Genomic DNA, 21,833 nt, shown 5'->3' with positions numbered 1-21,833 from the left:
ATCTGAAATGAAAAATAAGGATCATGACCCACAGTTGGTTGTGAACTGTCAATCATTGGGTCCCAATAAGGTGATTTTATGAACATGTCCAGTAGTTAAAACACGCTCAGTAGTTAAAGTAAGAAGGAATTATTTACAGGATGATCAAGCTAAATAATATACACCCAGTGTCTCCCCTAAATTACCACTATATATGTACTCTCGAAGGGAAGGATGTATTCCGGGGAAAAGTAAAGCAAATTTAACAGGCAAGGTTTAACAACTGGGTCAGAAGTACACGTACTATAATTTAATATATTAAGAGTTACATCGCCGCCTCAGAGCTGCATCTGTTAGGGTTTCCAATCATTCTGTCTAAGCAGTGTGTTGGTTTGAAGGTGTATTAATGATGAGATTTTATCATATTTGTATGGGATTTACTGATTTCGTTTTAATTTACTTATTTGTAAGGTACATTCAACACGTGTGTACAATGACATCTGCTTGTATCTTTATGGCATATTTTATGTCTGCAATGTGTTCATGCCACTAAAAAATATCCCCTTAATACAGTTCCTTTGAATTGTGTTGAATTATTATTCTTTTTTTTATTCTAGCAGGAAAAAGTTACAATAACACTAGCCAACACCGCTCTTGGAGTATAAAGCAGATGTTTTCATGCCAGGCAATTTATAATGTATGACATTAATTATCATAACAAGTGTAATAACAAACAAAATCAGGTTTGAGAAAGTAATTACATTTTAATCTTATTGTGCAACTTATACGTTAAAATAGAGTCAGTTCATAAGCAAGTAATTTGAAGCAGCTCTGGCTAAAAACAAGATGCAGAACACTAAAAGCTTGGTGGGGAAGTATGGATTATTAGATTTACTGCAGCCTATATATTCATCTAACTCTTAATTATGTAATTAAATCTGTCTTGACTGAATTTATACATCTGACTATGCACTCTCTATGTGCTCAGCAATCAGTGATGATGAATGGATCAAGATCGTGGTACAACAAGCAAAGCACTACGGAATACCTTTGCTTAAAAAACTCTTTCTGTTTAATTACAAAATTAGAGTAGAGGCGTAGCACCTGCAGTCGCACCTGACATGTTTTATAATAGACATAGAGCCGTCTGATTTTCTGTGCTTCTCAGGTGTATTGCATGTATGAGTTCACGGAATGGCAATGATTCAAGTATTGTGTCTGAGACAGAGGGAGACCAAGGGACAACGGTAGAATTTCACTCAGTCTCCATGGCTAACTGCTATGGCGCCACTTCGCAGACACGCTGACACTGGCTATTTATAGACCACTGCTAACAAATATTTAATGAACGTTGGCTGTATGGAATGATTTTTCAACAGAACATCTGGGTGGTGGGCTCACGTGTGAATCCAAACAATTTGAAAATGAAAGCTACAGTTTTCTTCAAGTTCTGCAAATAATGCAGTCATTTATTGTATTGTATTTATTTACAAAAAAAGACAGGCATTACATCGTACAAAGTAAGAAATTTCCCCTACTTTTGATGCACACAACTGTTCTTCATCGAGTTCTCAGATATAGTAATATCTTTCCATACATGACATACAAGCTATTGTCAGGTGTGTGAGGTATCAAAAACTCACGCCACCCAGTGCAGTAATGAAATCATACCGTCTAGTCAGTCTTGCTAGCTGGTTTACCGTATATTGCCGAGCATTCTTGAAGTATGATTACAATTCTAAATTATGTCCGCATGGTGGCGCTACTTCCCCGGGTCGCGCTGCGTGGAGCGTGTTGTGACACCGCGGGCTGGCCGCTGTAGCATTTTGTGTTTTGTTTTGTTCCTCCCAGCGATTCCCCCGAGTGCTGCTAGGGGTTGTGGGAAATAAGCATGGAATCCATGCTAGTTTGTTGTTGTTGTGCTCGCCGGCCTTAGCCTCGGTCCGACACAGGAAGTAGGGACGATCAGTTATGTTGTAAACAGAAACATGTCAGATCTGCTGCTGAAAGAGATGGACGAAGTGTCGCTTTGTCACCCAGGAAAGGAAGACGAAGAGAAGGGCGACAGCCGGAGTTTCCTTTTGGTGGACGAACATGAAAATCTGCAGGTAGACAGTCTAGCTATCAAAGTCCACCGACTCTTTTGATAGCACACGCTGGGTAACTAGCAAACAGCGCTGAGGAATTTCATATTGACATAAAATGCTGTTCATTGCTGATGATAACACAACATATTATCCACAGCATTTAACCAGGAAGCTGGCAAGTGAAGTTAGCGATGTCTGTCCAACAAACTAGTAACCCGTTTAACAATGCCTAGCTAGTTAGCTATCGACAAAGCCATCTCTGCAAACTAGCAAGTTGACTTTTATCAGTTGTCACGCAGTTTAGATCACTGTAAGAGAGAAAACCGTATTTGTTAGCATGCTAGCTAACAATGCTGTTGTTACTGTCAGTCGTATCTATCTAGTTCTATGTGTGTAGCAAGTTAGCTACCGGCAGTTAATGTTAGTTAGCTACATGATTTTACAAGTAGTACAGATATTCCAGAAATCAGTTCCTGTCGCCAGATCCATGACTTTATGGTTAAACACAGATCTTCGATTGCGTTCCAAACAACAGACTAGAGCGCACGGGTAACTTTTAGCTAACGTGAGGTATATAACCAGCTAGCTTGCAAAGGCCATATGCAATAACTGGTCATCAGGAAGCCTAGCTAGCTGTCAGATGAGTATTAGCTGTCATGGCATTTTTCTAAATATTAATAGCTAACAGCATGAGTAATTGACCCTATTATTTAAAATACATATATGCAAAATTAGTTGTTTAAATGTACCAGAATTTGTGATTTTTTTTTGTTACTGTGCTAGTTAGCTAACTCGCTACATAGCATGCGCAGTTAGTGATGTCATCTTAACACGTGATGGAAAAGAACAACAAAGACTGCGTTTCAGCTCAGAATTATTACACAGTAATACTGCCCATACCTTGTAAAAAAAAAAAACAACGACAACTAAGGGAAATTTCGGTGCTTTCTCTTTCTGCATAGTTAGCTAATGCGTAATTGGGGGAATACTGCTTTGGCGAATAACAAAACAAAACTATTATGTACCGTAATGTAAATCTAGGAGATAATTGCAGGCACTTGCATGTAACAGCCTGACCACATATAACAGCTTGACTACATTATCAGTCTCATTTAACTAGTGATGAGTTTCAATGCAATGTATTACAGGAGAGAACCTTGACCGAGACATCTGTCTCCTAGTAGAGTACATGATTAACTTTAGCTTGATCAGAGGAAAGCTATCTTTCTTAAATTCCACATTTAATTGATATGGAAATCTGGTTATAACTTTTATCACCCAGCCACACGTTTGTGAAAACACTTTGATGACATTGTGTCAATGTATCAATGCAGCAAACATTTGGAGAGTGTCTGCCCCTCAGGTCCGCGACGAGGCACAGTTCCTGGAGAGGCTGGGCTGCCGGGACGTCCCGAGCGTGAAGGTGCTGGCCATCTTTGGCAACACGGGCGACGGCAAGTCGCACACCCTGAACCACGTGCTCTTCGGCGGGGAGGAGGTGTTCCCCACCTCGGCCCTGCAGGACTCCTGCACGGTGGGGGTGTGGGCGGCCTTCGACCCAGGCCTGCGCCTAGTGGCGCTGGACACGGAGGGCCTCCTGGGGGCCGCCGCCAACCAGAACCAGCGCATGCGCCTACTGCTGAAGGTTCTGGCGGTGTCGGACGTGGTGGTGTACCGCACGCGGGCCGAGCGGCTGCACAACGACATGTTCGAGTTCCTGGGCAGGGCCTCGGAGGCCTACCTGAAGTACTTCACCCCGGAGCTGCGGGCCCTCTCCAACCGCTGCGGCCTGGAGGTGCCCCTCTCCAGCCTGGGGCCCGCCGTCATCGTGTTTCAGGAGACCTCCCGCACCAAGCTGCTGGGCCACGGTACGTTTGCACACACACACACACACACACACACACACACACACACACACACACACACACACACCAAACATACCAATATGTGATGGTAGTGAGGAGTAGTGGTAATGAGTGAGATTGTAACTCTAAGTTCGATTGCCAGTTCAATTCCCTGCCGGGGCACTCCCATTGTACCCTTGGGCAAGGTACTTAACCCAAAAAATTGCCTCAGTAAATATGCATCTCTATAAATGGAAAATATAAAAAAAAAAAAACTGTAGTCTATGTGAGTCACTCTGGATAAGAGCATCTGCTAAATGACAATACTGTGATGCAACTCAAAGAAGTCCTATCATATATGTGGACAAATTAGATGGTGCTGGTGGTAATGAAATAGCACTCTCATGATACCCTCACCTTTTGTTAAACTCAAAAGTTGGCCATGTTTAGTCATGTTGAGGCACCTGAATAGGTCCAGACTGGCAGGTTTACATCCAGGTATGACACAGCTACTGTGTGCCCCTGAGGTAATGTAGCAGCTTTATAAATGGGTGATGTGTAAAATACAGCCTATTTAAGGTGTCTTGGGTTAGCAATGTAAATTTCACTCAAACAGGTATCATTAATGATATGGTGGCACAGCTACGTAGGAGGCTAATTGCTGTGCAAAGCAGAGAGAGTGGATTTGACCCTTAGGAATAGACACGAGGGGTGGGAACAGAACTGAATTAGCACAGTAGGTTGAGGTTTTCCAGGGCTCACCAGCTAATGAATTCCTGGAACAGGTGGTTTGTAAATTGCTGTGTTATAGCTATCACGAGAGTATCCATACGGTCCGGTGTAATTACTTGGTTAACCATAAACCCAAAGGCACCAAGGATCACTCTGTGAGGGAATATACCCAGATGAAACATTCAGTGGGATGTAAAGCACTCATAAATCTGGCTTATAAGGGCCACTTACATGCCCTGTGCTCCACGTCAATGTAATTTTTTCAGTGCGCTTAGACATGTGGGGTTTTCCAGTTGCATCACAGTAGTGCCCTGCTGGGACACTGCTGCTGTACCCTTAGGCAAGGTACTTAACCCAGAATTGCCTCAGTAAATATCTAGCTCATTAAGTGCATAGCATGTTAAAATTGTAACCTATGTAAGTTGCTCTGAATAAGAGCATCTACTAAATGACAATAATGTAATATAATGTAAGTATTTATTTGACTGCAAAGAAAGGAAGGAGCAAAAGTAGGCTGTGTTTTGAGCATACTTCAGTATCATAATTCTGTTCAATGTTCTGGGGCCATGTTTCCCCATCCTTCTAAAATGTCTCTGGAATAACAGCAGAGTAGCTAGCTGAGGTCAGCCTTGCAATGTGAAACAGCATTTGTCCTTGTTTGACTATTCAGAAAACTAGCAAAATGCCAAAATGAAACATTTTTCTAGAGAGCTATCCCAAAACTTGCTGGGAAAATTGATAGCTGGCAAAATACTGTTACAGGATGGAATAGGAGACTGGCTGTCTGATTTTCTAAAAGTACGGTGTTTTTACCTGTAATAATATTCCACTTAACTAATGAGCAGTAAGGTAACATAACGTAGGCATCATTATTAAAATGTTAAACTTTTTTTTTCCTCTTTTGGGATTCACACACTTTTTCATCCCTAACTTTGGAATCACAGGCTCTTTAGCTCACTTAGCCATTCGGGAGCCCCACTCCTTCTTTCTGTTTCTGTCACTTCTCTGCATGTATGTATGATATGAACAATATGATACAAATATGATGAATTGGAACACCCCTTAACACTGCAACTGCTGAACCTCCACTTGTTATTAGGAGAGTAAGTGTGTAGGGTGGATTGGAACACAACCTCAGTGTGACATTGGTGTGCTCAAAATGACACTTTCCCTGTCGTTCATTTTCAAAGAAAGCTTACAATTGATCTTCAAGCCCAAGCACCTGTTAGATAGTGTTTTCACAGTAAGGTTGAGGTAATTTCTTTAGAAGACGGACCTGGGTGCCTTCCGGTGAGTGGTGTGACAGGGGGAGCCCCACGACAGGCCCCCGTTCCTCACTTCTGTCTCTGCTGTGTGACCCCAGAGAGCGGTGTCTCGGGGCACGCTGACACCCTGCTGCAGAAACGCTTCCACGACCAGGGCCTGCGCACGGAAGCCTTCAGCTCGGTGCAGTACGTGGGCACCCAGACCGTCAGCCCCCCCACCGACTACTCCCTGCTCCTGGCAGCCGTGCGCCAGCAAGTGGGCAACACCGCCACCCGCTCGCCCCGCCAGCCCGCCATCGTTTACAGCGCCCTGCAGGTGGGGCCACCTCGACGCCCCGCGGCTCTGTGAGCCTTTGGCCCTGCTGGAGAGGCTCCGGAGGCTTCTTTCTGTCTGTCTTTGGCTTGTCTGCGCGTGTGTCGTGATTGTTTCTGTGTTTCTGTGCTTGTTTGTATGTATGTGTGTGTCTGTGTTTTTGTTTTTGTATCTGACTCTGGTTTGTGTCTTTGTGAATCTGTGTGTGTGTATGTTTGGATGTGCGAGCGTGTACTTATGAGTGTATTTGTGTATGTTCAGACATTTGAGTGGGTGTCTAGTTTAGTTGTGTGACTGCCTTTTCCCCTGGGATTTGTGGTATTGTAAATTTTACAGCTACGTATGATAGCCGAGTGTTTAAAAGGGCGCTACAGGCTTTTACTCTGAATATGAAACACCGTTATGTACCGTCCTGAATTCCTTAATGTCCCCCAATTTTCCAACCACCTTCTGTAATGGAGTCGTAAGGGTGGAACGGTCAGTGGAATCGACAGTGTGTTTCTGGTCTTCCAGAAGGTCAGAGGTGATGTTCAGTGTAAATTTGTAGTGACCTCTGTTGAGTTCCTCTGATGTTCCTGTGATGTGGCTCCTCCCCTTCATTGTCCCAGGCCCTGAGTGAGAGGTTTTGTGGGGAGATCTCCGATGACAAGATGAACTTGTACTCCTTCTTCCCTGACGAGTATTTCACCTGCTCCTCTGTCTGTCTCAGCTGCAAGTAAGTACTACACCAGTACCCATAAATGTACCGTAGCCGTACCTCTACCCGTACCCGCTCCTCTGCAGACAGGGTGGGGACCGTGTTAGCTATCTGTAATCAAAGAGAAAACAAAACCATAGTGTCAAAGCAGTCTCATCCCTCGATGTCTTATACAACTGACCCCATGTTTCAAGCCATGACTGTTGGGGTGATTTTTATCCATGCTGCTTTTTTTCCACTGGATACAGTGTTCATGTTTTTCTCTTCTAATCATGCGCCCAGAAATGGATGGTGGTCAATGAGCCTTTTCAGATCCAAGCACAAAGCCCGGGTTTGTCTGCCAGTAAAGGAGAATATCATGTACTCATATAACCATTGAAATATTTTGACTGTTAAAAATGTGTCTTCACAATCATGCGTAGAATGAGGGTGAGTGGGTGATGCCTGGTTCCCGGTGCCACGGCAGTATATTAGACCAGTATTCTTTTGACCGTTTCCCACAAGAGCAAGTCTGTTCTCGCCTGAGAAAGCGCAGTGACAGGCAAGGAGAAAGCTCTAGAAGTATTACGCAACTGTCTCCCGGTCACCCACAATGACACTCTGTTATAGTGCATCAGGAGGCTCGATAAATGAAATTATGTATAAATATGTATCTAACAGCTGAGGGGAGGTTACAATTCGAGATTTTCATAGACAGTTAAGTGCAGTAATGTGAATTATGCAGGCATGCAGCCACTGTTGGCCAGGAAAGAGCCTTCTCTGACTGCAGATTCAGTAAGGCTGCAGTGAGCGTTGCTAGTCCCACTGCAGCGAGTCAAAGGCTGTGTGTGTGCATCCGTCTGCACGCTTTTGTGTGTGCATGAGCGCGTGCAGCATCTGTGCAATGCGTTGTTCATAGTTTTCTACTTTCTCTTTCATTTCCGATCATTTCCTAATTGTTTGCATCTCATCCTACTCATGCCAGTTAAAATTCTTCGGGAAAAAAATGTGTCGATGTAGGAAAGAAGATAAGGCCTGTCTTGATTGTGCCGATGTGATTTGCTGATCGAGTGTGAACTGAGCGTGCTCTGTCTCCGCCCCCTCAGCATACGCTGTAAAAACGGCATGAACCATCTGAAGGATGGCGTCCCGCACGTGGCGGACGGACTATGCCAGTATGCACACCAGTACAACAACAAGGTTCTCATCTGCAAGGTAAGAGTCTCCTCACACATGTGCTATGGTGGAGTCTGAACTCCAAACCCCTGTTTTATGGGCCGTTGTTTAAAGCAAGGCGCTTCATTTAAATTAACTCCAGAAGGCTCCTCCGACAGAGCAAAACTGTTAGCAGCATTGGTGACAGTGTGGTGTAAACCTGCCTCACTAATGTACAGCCAAGAAATATGTCCACACTCTCTTTTCATTACGAGAAGAGGGATGTTTTTTAAAGGTAAAGCGATGTAGTCACATTTTTTTGGCTACTGATTGGAGCTCATCAGCTTGGTGCTGTTGAGGTGCTGGTGTGGTCAGAGGCAAAAACATGTGTACCTATTTTTAAGCCCCTGAAGCTGGTCACACACTCATTGGTCCTTCACTTATAGCTGGGAGGGCAGGGATGGGTCCTGTGGTTCAGGTGGGAGGTGGCTGGGAGTAGGGATTGATCCTCTAGCTTGTGTTGCAAAGATAAGCATGCATGTGCTGACTTGGCTTGGTCTCTCCCCCTCAGAGGTGCTATGAGGGAGGCAGAGAGGTGATTGTCGTCCCCAAGACCTCGGCTTCCACAGACAACCCCTGGCTGGGCCTGGCCAAGTACGCCTGGTCAGGGTGAGTGTCAGCTGCCTCACACACTGCAGACACACGTACACGAATTCACATCCACCACAAACAGTTCACACACACACACTGCTTCATTCCATTGTTTTGTATACACAAACATACACTATATGGCCACACCTGTTTTTCAGGGTTTGGGGTAGGCCCCTTATCTTCAGTGAAGGGTGATCTTAATGCTTCAGCATACAAGACGTTTTGGACAATGCTGTGCTTCCAACTTTGTGGCAACAGTTTGGGGAAGGCCCTTTTCTATTCCAACATGACTGTGCCCCAGTGCACAAAGCAAGGACTATAAAGACATGGTTTGATGAGTTTGGTGCGGAAGAACTTGACTGGCCCGCACAGAGCCCTGACCTCAACCCCATCGAGCACCTTTGGGATAAACTGGAACGGAGATTGCGAGCCAGGCCTTCTGGTCCAACATCTGTGGGCACAAATTCCCACAGAAACACTCCAAAATCTTGTGGAAAGCCTTCCAATAAGAGTGGAAGCTGTTATAGCTGCAAAAGGGGGACCAACTCCATATTAAAGTATATGTATTTGAATACAGTGTCATTACAATGTAATGGTCAGGCGTCCGAATACTTTTGTCCATATAGTGTATCATATTGTGTCCATATTGCTTTCCCCTCCTCTCCTTCCCTCATGCTGTCTCTTTCCCTCCTGCCTCTGTCTCTCAGGTATGTGCTGGAGTGTGCTAGCTGTGGCATCATCTACCGCAGCCGGCAGTACTGGCTGGGGAACCAGGACCCCGAGAGCAGCGTGGTGAGGCCAGAGGTCAAGCACGTCTGGCAGGGGGTGAGCAGCCGGCACGCCCAGCGCAAAACACCCAGCATCACAGATGTGCCCTCACTACTCATCATAAAGTCCTAATCATAATAATCATAATGATCGGAAGAATTATACTAATCATACTGTGCTTGTCCTGTTCACAAGGACACAAAATTGCAAAATCGCAAGTGTTTGCATTTTTTCGCATTATTTTTGTAGCCCAGGCGTAGAATTTTGCAAGTTGTATTGGCTCTTGCAGAGAAGTGGGCGTCTGTGACACCACAGGACCACTGAGAATGATTGGCTCTGCCAGAAAGTTTAGTTTGCCTTCTGAATAGGATTCGTGTTTTATCAACACTGAGGACTGTTATTTTCATCTCTCCCTATCTTTGTGCTTTTATGATTCATTCATTTCCATATTTTGGTATTTTTCATCTTGACCTTTCAGACATTTGTGTTTATCATTTCTCTCGGTTCTCTGCAGAGCTCTTTCAGTCAGGTCTATTGCTAAGGGCAACTCAGAGGACAACTGCCTGAACTCAGACAGACTGAGGAAAAGCTGCAGTAGCTATTTCACTGCTGCTGAAGGGATTGGGCCACGCAGGCAGTCGGTGTTTAAATGCCTCCATGTGTTGCTCCTTTGACCCCCCCCCCGGCTCTGTGCGTGCAGTCTGAGGCCTTCCTGACGGACCACCAGAACGCGGCCCAGCGGGTCCTGGACGGCATGAACTTCGTGATCCAGTCGGTGTCCGAGTACAGCTCCGGCCCCACCAAGGCCGTCACCGCCTGGATCACGGACCAGGTGGCGCCGCCCTACTGGAGGCCGAACGCAGAGATCACAGTGAGGCCCTTTGCCGGCAGCTCCCGCGCAGCACCATGTCCACAGCCCCGGCAGGTGGCCGCAGGGCCCAGAGCCAAGCATCCGTTTGACATCTCGTGCAGATCCTGCTCAAGGCTCTTCCAGAATTTAATTTTTAATTACCCACTGTCCTCTTTAAAATTCCAAGGGGAGTTCCAAGCAGGGGTTGGGTATTTTAAAGGCAGAAAGATTAGTTTTCAGGAACTGTGCCAGGTACACATTAATGCCTGAAATCAAGGGAGCTGTTATGATGGAGTAGTGTGTAGCACTAGGCTCCGGGCATGTTAAGTTTTGTAAATCCTAACAAGTCACACCTTGTGCAAGTGATGGTTTTTCAGTATGTGTTCCTGAGGGACAGCCTGCAAGGATATTGAATATATTGTGAGTGATAATGTATGTATTTTTGTGAATGATGTAATGTTAGTGGACTGCGTGGTTGTGAATGATGATATGTTGGTGTGCTGTGTGGTTGTGAATGATGATGTGTGTATGGTTTTGAGAGATCTCGCTCCGTCTTTCCGTCCGCAGGCGTGTCACGCCTGCAAGAGGCCCTTCGAGGAGGCGGAGAGGAAGCACCACTGTCGCTCGTGCGGGGAGGGCTTCTGCCAGGCCTGCTCCACCCGCAGTATGCCCGTGCCCGAGAGGGGGTGGGGCAGCGCCCCCGTGAGGGTGTGCGATGCCTGCCATCGACAGGGAGGGGCTGCTGGCCCAATTCCAGGTACGGCTTTACCACTGAGCACACGCTACCACACACCAATGCTGCTTGCACTGCTACTGTACTGACACTAGATCAGTTTTTGGTTTTAGGCCTTAATGGTGAGAGTTAGTTTTAGTTTAATTCCGGAATTGGCAGGGCTCTCCATAAAGTGCCTACTGTCTAGGCTGTGTTGGGCCAAACCAGGCCACATCCATCATAGTCTGGCAAAATATTTCCTGAAATATGACCTTATCAAATCTTGAGGCTGGTCTTTTGCATTTTTCAAGGACAAACCTTTCTCTTTTGACCAACACTGACAAGGTTATTTTAGTGGAGCCAGATAAGGTTTTGACTTGCATACAACTCATGTGAGGCTGTTCTGACACTTTGAGGGTGCAGGCGTAGTCATCAGCTGTCATGACGGTGCAGCCCCTGAAAGTCCCTACACTTAATAGTCCTGGAGTTTGGCTGAATTTTTCAGCTTGCATCTTATGTCCTTTGAATGGGATGGTAGCCTATCACCTCTTTAATGCTGAGTGCATTGGAGCAGAGGCTTTAACCCTGCTGCAGCTGAAATGAGCTGTGTGCAGCAGCTGATTTGTGTTTGACATGCATCGGTTAGCGGAGTTGGTTTCTGATTGGTCGGTGTGCCTCTCTCTGATTCTCAGTGGCACAGGTAGAGCCTCGGGGGTTGATGGCCCGGCGGGTGACGGAGGTGGCCCAGTCCACCCTGGAGATGGTGACCACTGCTGTGGACTACCCACTAGGTAAGAGCCATTCCACACCCTGTTCCCATAATGCACTGGTATTGAGAGCACTGAGTTTGGGACGTTAATTATCATTTATAAGTAAATACAGTGCTTTATGGTTCTAGTTGATTGATTACTTCTGCCATTAGTTGATCTAACAATAAAAAGATTGCTTACAAATGGCTTTACAATATGTGGTTATGTGTGGTGTGCTTGACGTTTTATTACTTTGCACTGGACAGTCTGTTATTACCATATTATTTCAATATCTGACTGTTAAAAAGATATCATATCCATAATGTTATTGTGTAGTGTTTTCCACTGGATTTGTGCTAGCTTGGCCTTAAATCAGTTTTAAGGGTGACTTCTGTATCAAAAAATGCTTATTAATAGTTTAAAATCGAGATTTAGTCATACCTTTTCAGTCATTGAAATAATGTATAATCATGAAAAAGTGTATCTCAGATGTTTGGTTAATCATTTGTGATTGGCCCCATAAGTATTTTACCTCTGGGTTGCTCCTATCTTCTGATGTGACCTATGAATCTGAAGGAAGACCGGTTTCTTTCACTGTTATAGATACGCTATAGTTGTAGTACTGATTCATATGTAGCCCAATGGCTCCTTTTGGTTACGGTATCTGTCTTTCGCAGCAGTAGCCCAGCTGGAATATTATGATGTTACAGTGATGTCCCAACCTGATTGGCTTGTGTCTGTCCTCTGCAGGGTTCGTGAAGGGCGTTGCGCGACCCGAGTACTGGGTTCCGGACCACGAGATCGTGCAGTGCCACCAGTGCAAGAAGGCCTTCACGCCCAAAATGCCCAAGCACCACTGCCGGGCGTGCGGGGAGGGCGTGTGCAGCGGCTGCTCCACCCAGACCCGGCCCGTGCCCTCCCGCGGCTGGGACCACCCCGTGCGCGTCTGCGACGACTGCGCCGGCCGGAAGGGCAGCCTGTAACAGGGCCCCGCCTTCCCCGCGCCGACCCTCTCCCCTATCTCTCCGCGCCGTCATCTCCCTCTGTGCTGTAGCAAACTCCGGCTGTCTGCCGTTTATATGGGGCGTGGTCATCTCGTTCAGAGACTCCTCCCACAGCAACTGACAGGAGCTGCCTCGGCGGGCCAGGGCGTGTGCAGAATCGCTCGGCTGGGGTCCCGGCCGGGGCCAGCCTGCAAAAGCAGGATTCAGCCCCCACTTTTCGATGGCTGCGATGGAGACCCGGCACATAGCTTTACCCCAGAGGAAAGCAGGAAGGGATGGCAAAGACGAGCCTCACAGAGCTTCCCTCTCCCCGTTGACAGAGAGGTTACAGCTACACCCGGTCCACTGTACACACTCAGTGCCCTTTGGAATCTGCATAAGGGAAAGCATTCAGTGTATACTAAGGAAGACGCGCTGCGGTTGGTTGCTGATCTGAATCTAGTTGTGACAACAGCACGCATACAGAAGCCATTGCAGCCACTGATATTCAGTTGCAGTTTGTTTTGGCTTAAAAACATAATGCCCAGGCGGGAAAAAAAAGGCTGTCTTGACCACGATCAGTGACAGGCAATAATCCAGTTGACACATAATGTTTTATGCTTCATGTGACATTGCCGCAACATCAGTAATGCCCCTGCAACGTCCTTACAACGTTGTGAGAATGCTGCGTGTTGATGAGGATGCTCGCTGATTGGCTTGATTGCTCCCATTGTAGCGCTTGCCGTGCGTTGCGGCTAAAGCTTTTGGAAGGCAGCCACTGAGACGCCAGGATAGCAGGTGGAAGTTTAAGCCGCAACGGGGAAGAACTCACGCAATGTCAGATTGGATTTATAGGCAACATGTAGGATCTGTAGTCTTTATATTACGTTACATTCACAGACGTAGACTGTTGGAAGAGGTGTAGTGTGAGCAGCGCAGGGTGTTGGGTTCATGCATTTGAGATTCACACTTTGACCGGGGCCACCCTGACTCAACTGGACATTCTGGTTTACACTTCACGCGTAGATTCAGGTTCTGCCCTTCTCAGCGCACTGTTTCCCACTGACGTCTCTCAGCGGGAGGCTTTCCCTCTCATCTACTGATCCGAGCTCTCATTTTTAACTTTTGTGGTGTAATGTTTAAATGATGCAATACTCCATGGAGTCCATGGCCAGAGTGATTGAAAGCCATTTTTTTAATTTTAGAAAGATCATGTTCATTGCTTGAAATCATAATTAAAAGCACACAATTCAGAATTGATATTAACAATTCTCGTACTATTACTATGCTTTCATGGGCACTGTTGTTTTTATAATTTGTTTAGTTCATTTCGGACTTTAAATGGTTTTGAGAACCAGTTTTCTCAAAGCGCCTAAAAAGGGAACCATTCCAGCTATGGGCTCTCCCTTTTTTATTTTTTTTTACAGTGTACTTCTAAAACTGGATATTAAAATACTGGCTTTCTGTACAGATAAAACAAATGGAATTGTTGTATTAAATACACACTATAGATATGCAGCATTAGACAATCTTTTTATTTTTTATCAGGCTGTTTTTGGGAATAAAGAATATCGAAGCCCTGTTTTCCCGTTTTCCTTTTCCTTCTGTCTCCTCTCAGAAGGCTGCCTGGGCAAAGGTCGCGTCTAATGCGCTCGCTGATGATGTCACGCAGACAGGGACGCGTCTGCCTGACGGTTACTGGCAGCAGAAGCGGGTCGGACATTAAGGGCAGCTTGCTCCTTTTTCCATTGTGTTGATGGGCCATTAGCTTGGCTCCCCTGTAATTTCCGCTACCATTTCTGATTCCGCTTAGTTTAATGCACCAGTGCCCTCTCACCATTGTTTGAGTGCATCTTACAAAAATACCACTGAAGGTCAGTCGAGGCAGCGTCTTAGACGACAGACACATACTTCACAGGGCTAGGCCTTTTCAGTCTGTGGCTCAGTGCTGGCGCCTTTTGCCTTTAGCAGCTGTTCAGGGATCGTAATCACCATGCTTCACTACGTAGCTGGGCTTAGGACTGGAGCTGGTCAAGCTGATCTCAGATCTGTTGACCCAGGCAGAAATTACCCAATGCTCATAGCTGAGTTAACCCATTCTGCAGCACTCTGACAGGTTCAGGTATGAAAGGTTAATTCAAAGTGACAGGCTAAGATGTACATTCAGGTTTTCAGCTCAGGTTACAGCATGTGCCCCTGCATGTTTGGGATGATATTTAGTAAAATCATGTTCAATAATAAAGCAGTTCAGGTCTTGGCTCATTTCCTTTGTCTAAGCAAACGGAGCCTTTCGGCATGACCTTCAGTTTGATTTGACACACCTGAACAGGTAATTCTTGCACTCTTTGTATTCAGAAACCCTCCAGTCATTTAACATATCTAAGAACAGAACCACATTCTGCTTCTGTGACCTGGGTTGAACCTCCCTCTTCAAACAGCAAAGAAAACCTGCTGGAAGTAAAAAGCATAAGGACACAGTCATTGTGGTGACAGGTTATGATTACTGGCCTGTGTTCCCTCATGAATAGGTAGGTAGTGCCCCCCAAATCACAGACTCTGGATTAGTTTCAGCATCTTGCTCAAAATGGCTGGGGTTAGAATTGGTTTTGTGGTTAGCTGGTCTTGGATCAGCGCTTTAGGGGCATCGTCTGTTCGGCGCTGCTGTGCACAGAGTGCCAACAGGCCTTCAGATGGATGGTCTTGGCCCGCGTACGATCAATATGGTGGTGTGACGGTTGGTTAGAGGGCTCGAGGAAAAGACCGCGAGGAGAGCTGTATCCCCCCCACCCCCAACCACCTTTCCATCCCATTTAACAGCCCCTAACCTGCTCATAACTGCAGTGATTTGTGTGTTTCCATCCAAGCAGAACAAAGAGGTGAACTCCATTCGAGAAGCCAGAGCAGAGAGGAAATCACATCCACTTACTTGCACAGAGACACACAGCCACACACACAGACAAATGTTCAGCATCCACACTGACCTGCTACACTTCCGTCCATGGCCATGTGATAATGAACATGAAAGTGCATATTAAACACATGGGGATAAGTTAATATTCGAATTGGGAGCAATACAATCTGAAAAATCAATGCTCTAACTGGGATTTCTGACATAGCAATGCAAGGCTAACACACACAGGTGCAAAGTTGTTTTTCATTCCAATTGCTTTTAATTAAGACTTGATTTATCTTGTAAATGATTATCTACCTGTATGTAACTCTCGACATCTAACCTGCTGGAGATCCTTTGTGAACGAAACACATACAGGGAGTTGCGTCTGTGGTAATGTGTCATTTTGTTAATATCTACCCCTTCAACAAATTTGGTTCAGACATCATAATGAGACCTAATTATGCTTTTCAATTAAAATATCGAGGCACTAAAACTGCATTGCAGAATGAATTCATCTTAATAGATGAAGCAAATTAGTTATTTGTATTCTGATGATGTGATGATGAACTCATTTGGAAACAGCTTACAGTTACCCTTTATCATCACATCTTAACTCCTCTTCGAATGGGGAACACTGCTCATAACTTTCCTGTAACTTTGATACGGCTTGATCACATTGTGGCAATGTTAAAGGGCCATTATAACAACGCTGGGTCTTGGCTGTGAAAAATGTACCTCAGACACCAGCAGGAACGGTGATGCGGAGAAGCATGTCTGCACCAGCTAACAGCGGAATTGTCTCAACTTGAAGCCTTAAATGCATTTTGTTGTGCAACAAATTCTTATCCCACATACCAACATGGAGACATGCTTAAACATCTACAGTGATATCAAGCATACATTGTTAAAGTCACTACTATCTTGCAATTTTGGCTTATGCTTATTGGACAAACGCCAGAAATGACAGCATGTTCTACAGCAGTACGAGGAGTGGCAGAGCTGCAGACAGATGCATGGCAAAGGATACTTATTTCTCGGAATCCAGAATATTGCATCTTGTCATTTCACCACTAGAGGGAGACAAACATCAATTTTTGCCTCTTCACTCACCCCCCCCCCCTCCGCCCCCCCGTCCCCCCTCACCGCATTTGACTGTTGCTGACTATTAACCGTTCATTTTCCCAGCTTCTCCTCTGAACACGGATCTGTGTTCAATTAGGATTGTAGGTTATCTTGGAACAAATCACTGACATGTATTTTGACAGTGTAATTGTAAGTTAATGAGGCCCATCCGGTAACAATGCACCAGGCATCATGACATCACCTCTTTGGAATATGCAAAAGCTAAAGTCTCTCTCTCTAAAGCCAGTGGACTTTGCACTTCTACAGGAGAGAGCACCATGTTGATGGGAGAGTAACCAGGGATGAAATGCAATAATTACAAGACTCTGGCTTCGTAATGAGTGCTCTCTTGCTCTTGTAACTAGGCCCACGGGTAACGCCGGCATTATCTTGCATTATTTATTGGCTTAAAAGAGACGCTTAGCCAGGGGAATTCACAGTGCGCTCGGTTCAGTTTCACACATCACACAGTGTGTAGCCCACTTGTGCTGTTGGATATTTAGTGGTGCCACTAAGCACCTTACCTTAAGTATTCTAGCTGGATCCACAGTCCAGCCCTCCCATGAACAAAGCAACACTGCTGTTACTCACAGCCCTGTAAACGACAATCGTGTGGGACTGCTAGACTCGAGGCGGAATTCTCATTTACATGCCTCACAGCCACCATCGACATAGAATTAGACTCCAATGAATGTGTAATAACATTCATCATGAATCTGGAAGAATTTTGATTCAGCGTATCTTTCGGATACATCGTTAGAATAGGAGTGTGTAACGATGCGTAAACTGAGCCTAGGGCAACCGCTAATAGCAGCAAGTCTGGAGTTTCGTAGGCACCGATCCAGCGTGGAGATTTCTGGGGTTGAAACAGGGCAGGGAGTGGGGAAATCGAGCTGTGCCAGGCCAGTAGTGAGCAGGTTGTTCTGTTGCTCCTCAAGGTGGAAGGCATCGGGTGCAGAGCGGTTCCTGCTGGGCCATTAGGGGGTTCTCGCTTACAGGAGAGATTCACAGGGGCTGCAGAGAGCTCCTTTGTCTGGCTCGTTGTCCATCACGATCATCGCCCGCTTCAGCGGCTCGGGTTCCGTGTCAGTGTCTGCCTCGGTCGACGTCTTGCTGTTTATATGTCCACCTCAGCATCTCAGTGTTTTCCAGTCTCTCACACTTTGTCTCAGTGTCGCAGGCCGTGCCTGTCCCCACTGGCTTTCTCAGTGTCGCAGGCCGTGCCTGTCCCCACTGGCTTTCTCAGTGTCTCAGGCCGTGCCTGTCCCCACTGGCTGTCTCGGTGTCTTTTTGGGTCTGTCTGTACGTTTTGTTTCTGCGTCTGCCTGTCTCCAGTGTCTTGTTTCTCCCACAGGCCCCGTGTCTGGGTGTCTACAGGCCTGCAATGAAAGGCTACAGTTACAGCGAGGCCTGTGGTGAGGATCGGGCCCCTGTCTGAATGGCAGGGGCTGGCAAGGGCTCAGGGGAGCTGGCACAGGATGAACCAACACCGGCACAGCCGGGCACCACCAGGGTGCTGGGGGTCAGGCTCCGTGATATAAGAGGGAGGGGGTTGGAAGGGGGGCAGTGAAAAACCCCGGAATAAATCCCACCAGTCAGCAGCACTCCAGAACTGGCAAAAGAACAATCAGCTCTTCACCGGGTAGGTGGGTAGAAAAATAATTTCAGCATGTGTCCGAAAAAGAGTAACAACAAAAAAAGAGACAGATTTCATCAGCGGGGACAGAGAACAATCTTAAAACCTGGTTCTGCCTCTCTGTAGCTGCAGTAGAGATTAGTGGTTCTGCCAGTCTTGTTGATCTTGTCCCAGCTGGATCCCATGGAGATGTTGATTGCTTCAAAGTGGTGTCAGTATGAGACTCATTCAGAAAGGGAAGAGGGCGTTTCTGCTCACAGCCAAGGACCTATATTCTTCTCCAGTTTATTAAAGAGGACAAGCTCTTTGAATTGGTCTCTAATCTCTCTTTTGACAAACAACTTCACAGACATTTATTGTTGACTACTTTGATTTTTTTTTATCCCCTTGGAGTGGTGAATGTCACAGTTCGTGCTCATGTCTAGAGAATATAAGGTAAGACGTGTGTGTGAGAGTGTGTGGAGGTTGTGAAGAGAAAGGAGGGAAGGTGGGATTAATTGGAGTACATATATGCATACATTTCTACACCTGAGTCCTGTGGAGCAACCTTGAACCACACAACCACACCCTAAAACAGGGTCAGATAGTCATGTCAGTTCAATTGTGAGGATACCAAATCCCAAATGCTTTTCAATCCCAATTCTATATCCAAGCAAACGTTATGTTGCATATAGTTCTCTTTTTACCATTCAGGTATTGCGTGGCTGGGTCCTCCACCAAGTGCTTCAGTTTAGGCCAATCAGTGCATCGCAATTTTCTGGCTCTCTGATTGCTAGTCGATGGCCTGGAAGCTGGCCAGACTGGTGGACAAAAATCCAATAGGCCTTCCATACTCCGTGTGTTCGGCACACAACAGATAGCTGACCGGAGGGTTCATGTTCGCATGCTCATTTTCAGTCTTGTTCCAGTGAGGCAGCGTTTATCTTCACTTGTTGGATTTGCTGGTTATTTGATTTGCGACTCGACATTCTCAACTGAAGCGGCACCTTTACAGACTCCATCGGGCCGCGGAAAAGGGCAGGCAGCCTCCGCACACAACCTTTTAAAGACCTGAAATGCCAGGATAAATTCATTAATTTGCTTAATGACCGCCTTTTATATCGCATCCGGGCGTGGATAATTAAGCCCCCCTTAGATTCAAAAGAAATACCTGAAGTTGCCAGGGTGATTAACTTCTATCAATCAATTTAATAACTCGACGGTGCCGGCTAAAACCCTTAACCGATGGAGACGGGAAGTGCGAGACACGTGCAAGTGCCCTACTCCTATCTTTAAAAGAACATTGCGTGATTTTCCTGTTCAAGGCTCAGGGACATACTAAAAACAGCAATAAATGACAAAATTGGAAAGGACAAGCTGGCAAACAAAGCACATTATCAGTGAGGTCGCTGTGACTATGAAATATAAATGAGATAAGGGAGAGAGAAGTCCACTTCAGTTCAGATCTGCACAGTAAGCACAGGTCATTTATCAAACGCGTTTACCGTTTCGCCGTGCAGAGGATCAGACGCAGAAAAGACTACGGCGAGCCGACGCAGGTGTTCAGAGCGGCTGTGACGCAAGCCATTTAAACAGATAAACGGTGTGAAATTAGCATATGTATGTAGCTTTACCGTGTTTTTTACGCCGTGCCATGAATTTCGATAAGGCTATCAAAATAACTGAACTGCGGCACGGCAGCGAACGTAAAAGCATTCGAATTAATTGCAGGGAATTTCACCGCCTCTAACGTGGGCTGCTTAACCTAACGATAGATACTACAGTAAATAGTGTCATTTTAACGCTGTCGTCATCCTTGCGTTGTTAAATTTTATGCAGTCTTTTAAAGACAGCAAAGTATGTTCATGTTAGACCTTGTAAAATATAACGTGAAATTTTATTTTGAGGTATGCGAGGCACAGTCATGTAACTGCGTTTGCAGTTCAGCTGTAAGTCTCATCGTTTGTCAAGCAGTGTGTACTGATTTACTTACATTATTGCGCAGACATAAACGTAACGTAATTGAGATTTAAAATACATTAATACATAATAATGCTGTTACAACTAGTTTTAAAAACAACCTCTTGATGCACGACGATCATTGGGCGTCGCTATCATTTGTTTAGCTGAATCCCTTTCCTTTGGCAGCGTAATTTACATGTGTTGTAGCCACAGCTCTGCTTACTGTGGCGCTTTTGGGATGTATATAAATTACCCATTCATCGCGGTGTCCATGGCAACCCAACTAGCACATACTGTAGACCCAATACTTGCTTTAAGTCTCCCTCTTCGTTTTATTTCCTGTTTTCCTGATCCATTCCCCCTCCCTCCCTCGCAGTTGTGCTGCAAAGGGACAATAACAATAGAATAACTATTAAAATGAGTAGTTTTCTGGTGCTGGCCTGTTTCTCACGGCCTTCGGGACAAGGGAAGAAAAGACGCCTTGTCCGGGCGGATTTCTGACCTGAGCTTTTCGTCAGACGCTCTGGAAAGCTCGGCTGACACACTCACTGTCCCCGTCGATGCTTAAATCTTCTAAAACACGCCTTTGGTTTTCAGAGCAGCATGGAGCTTCACATGACCGTGTTGAGATCCAGTCAGTTGGAAATTGGTTGTTGTTGCTTTACATTGTAATGTGCAACTTGCTACTCGGATTGAATAAATAGCTTGTAAATGAAATCTTGTCTGGGGTTCTTACTACACCGAAATCTACAGCTGATAAGGTCTTACATTCATCTCCCCATCGTAGGCGCACTAAAGATACAGGTGCAGTTGGTGTAGAGGTAGAGTTGTGGCCAACACACGCAAGCCAATGTGGCCAAAGACAAGACTAAGGTGTAATTTTAATGAAAAAAAAGACCTTGGGACCCTGTTAATTCCAACACACACTGATCCCACGTTTGCTATGCTGAGTATAAAACACTGGGTTTTAAGTGCCTGACGATGCAGGTGAAGCCTTGGGGGGAGAGATGGAATGAAAGAGGGGGAGGAAGAAAACTGAGGACCTCCATACATGAGAGAAACATGGTGAGCTGCTGCCATCTGTGTGTGCTTAATACACAATGCAAAGGCATGCACTGCACACCTCATTAACTCTTGAAAATTGACATTCATATTTTGGTAGAATTCTTACCTTATCCCACGTGAAGCATGGCTAAGTCTAGGATCCCCAAAGTCATATTATGCATTAGGAGTTAGGAATTATCTTATAGGATCAACCGATAACAGTCACTTGGCATCAAGAATCATACAATGGAGCGACTCATCTCAGCAACTACACAGGAAGTCAAAAAAGAGGGACAGCGAAGATGACACAACCAGCGCTGACATTTTAACATTATATTATTTATTTATTTTTGTACAATGTAATTACAATACAAATATGTAGGTTTAGATACAAAATTCTGTAAATAAAGATTAAAAATAAGCTTCACTGGTT

General features: G+C 45.6%; 1 protein-coding gene across 1 annotated transcript; it reads left to right on the top strand.

Moving 5' to 3' along the window:
* Positions 1–1,863: 1,863 nt before the first annotated feature.
* si:ch211-11n16.2 (zinc finger FYVE domain-containing protein 1) lies at positions 1,864–14,325 on the top strand. The gene is made up of 11 exons (XM_036537264.1): positions 1,864–2,087; positions 3,430–3,934; positions 6,006–6,223; positions 6,829–6,935; positions 8,003–8,111; positions 8,623–8,720; positions 9,410–9,527; positions 10,171–10,341; positions 10,888–11,077; positions 11,725–11,823; positions 12,532–14,325. The coding sequence occupies exons 1-11, from the start codon at positions 1,968–1,970 to the stop codon at positions 12,762–12,764; spliced, it is 1,968 nt and encodes a 655-aa protein (XP_036393157.1). The 5' UTR covers positions 1,864–1,967; the 3' UTR covers positions 12,765–14,325.
* Positions 14,326–21,833: the final 7,508 nt, after the last annotated feature.

This window comes from Megalops cyprinoides, chromosome 9 (genome assembly GCF_013368585.1).
Source record: "Megalops cyprinoides isolate fMegCyp1 chromosome 9, fMegCyp1.pri, whole genome shotgun sequence".
Classification (NCBI taxonomy): domain Eukaryota; kingdom Metazoa; phylum Chordata; class Actinopteri; order Elopiformes; family Megalopidae; genus Megalops; species Megalops cyprinoides.
Note: the sequence above shows the minus strand (reverse complement) of the source record. Positions and strands in the feature narration are given on the sequence as shown.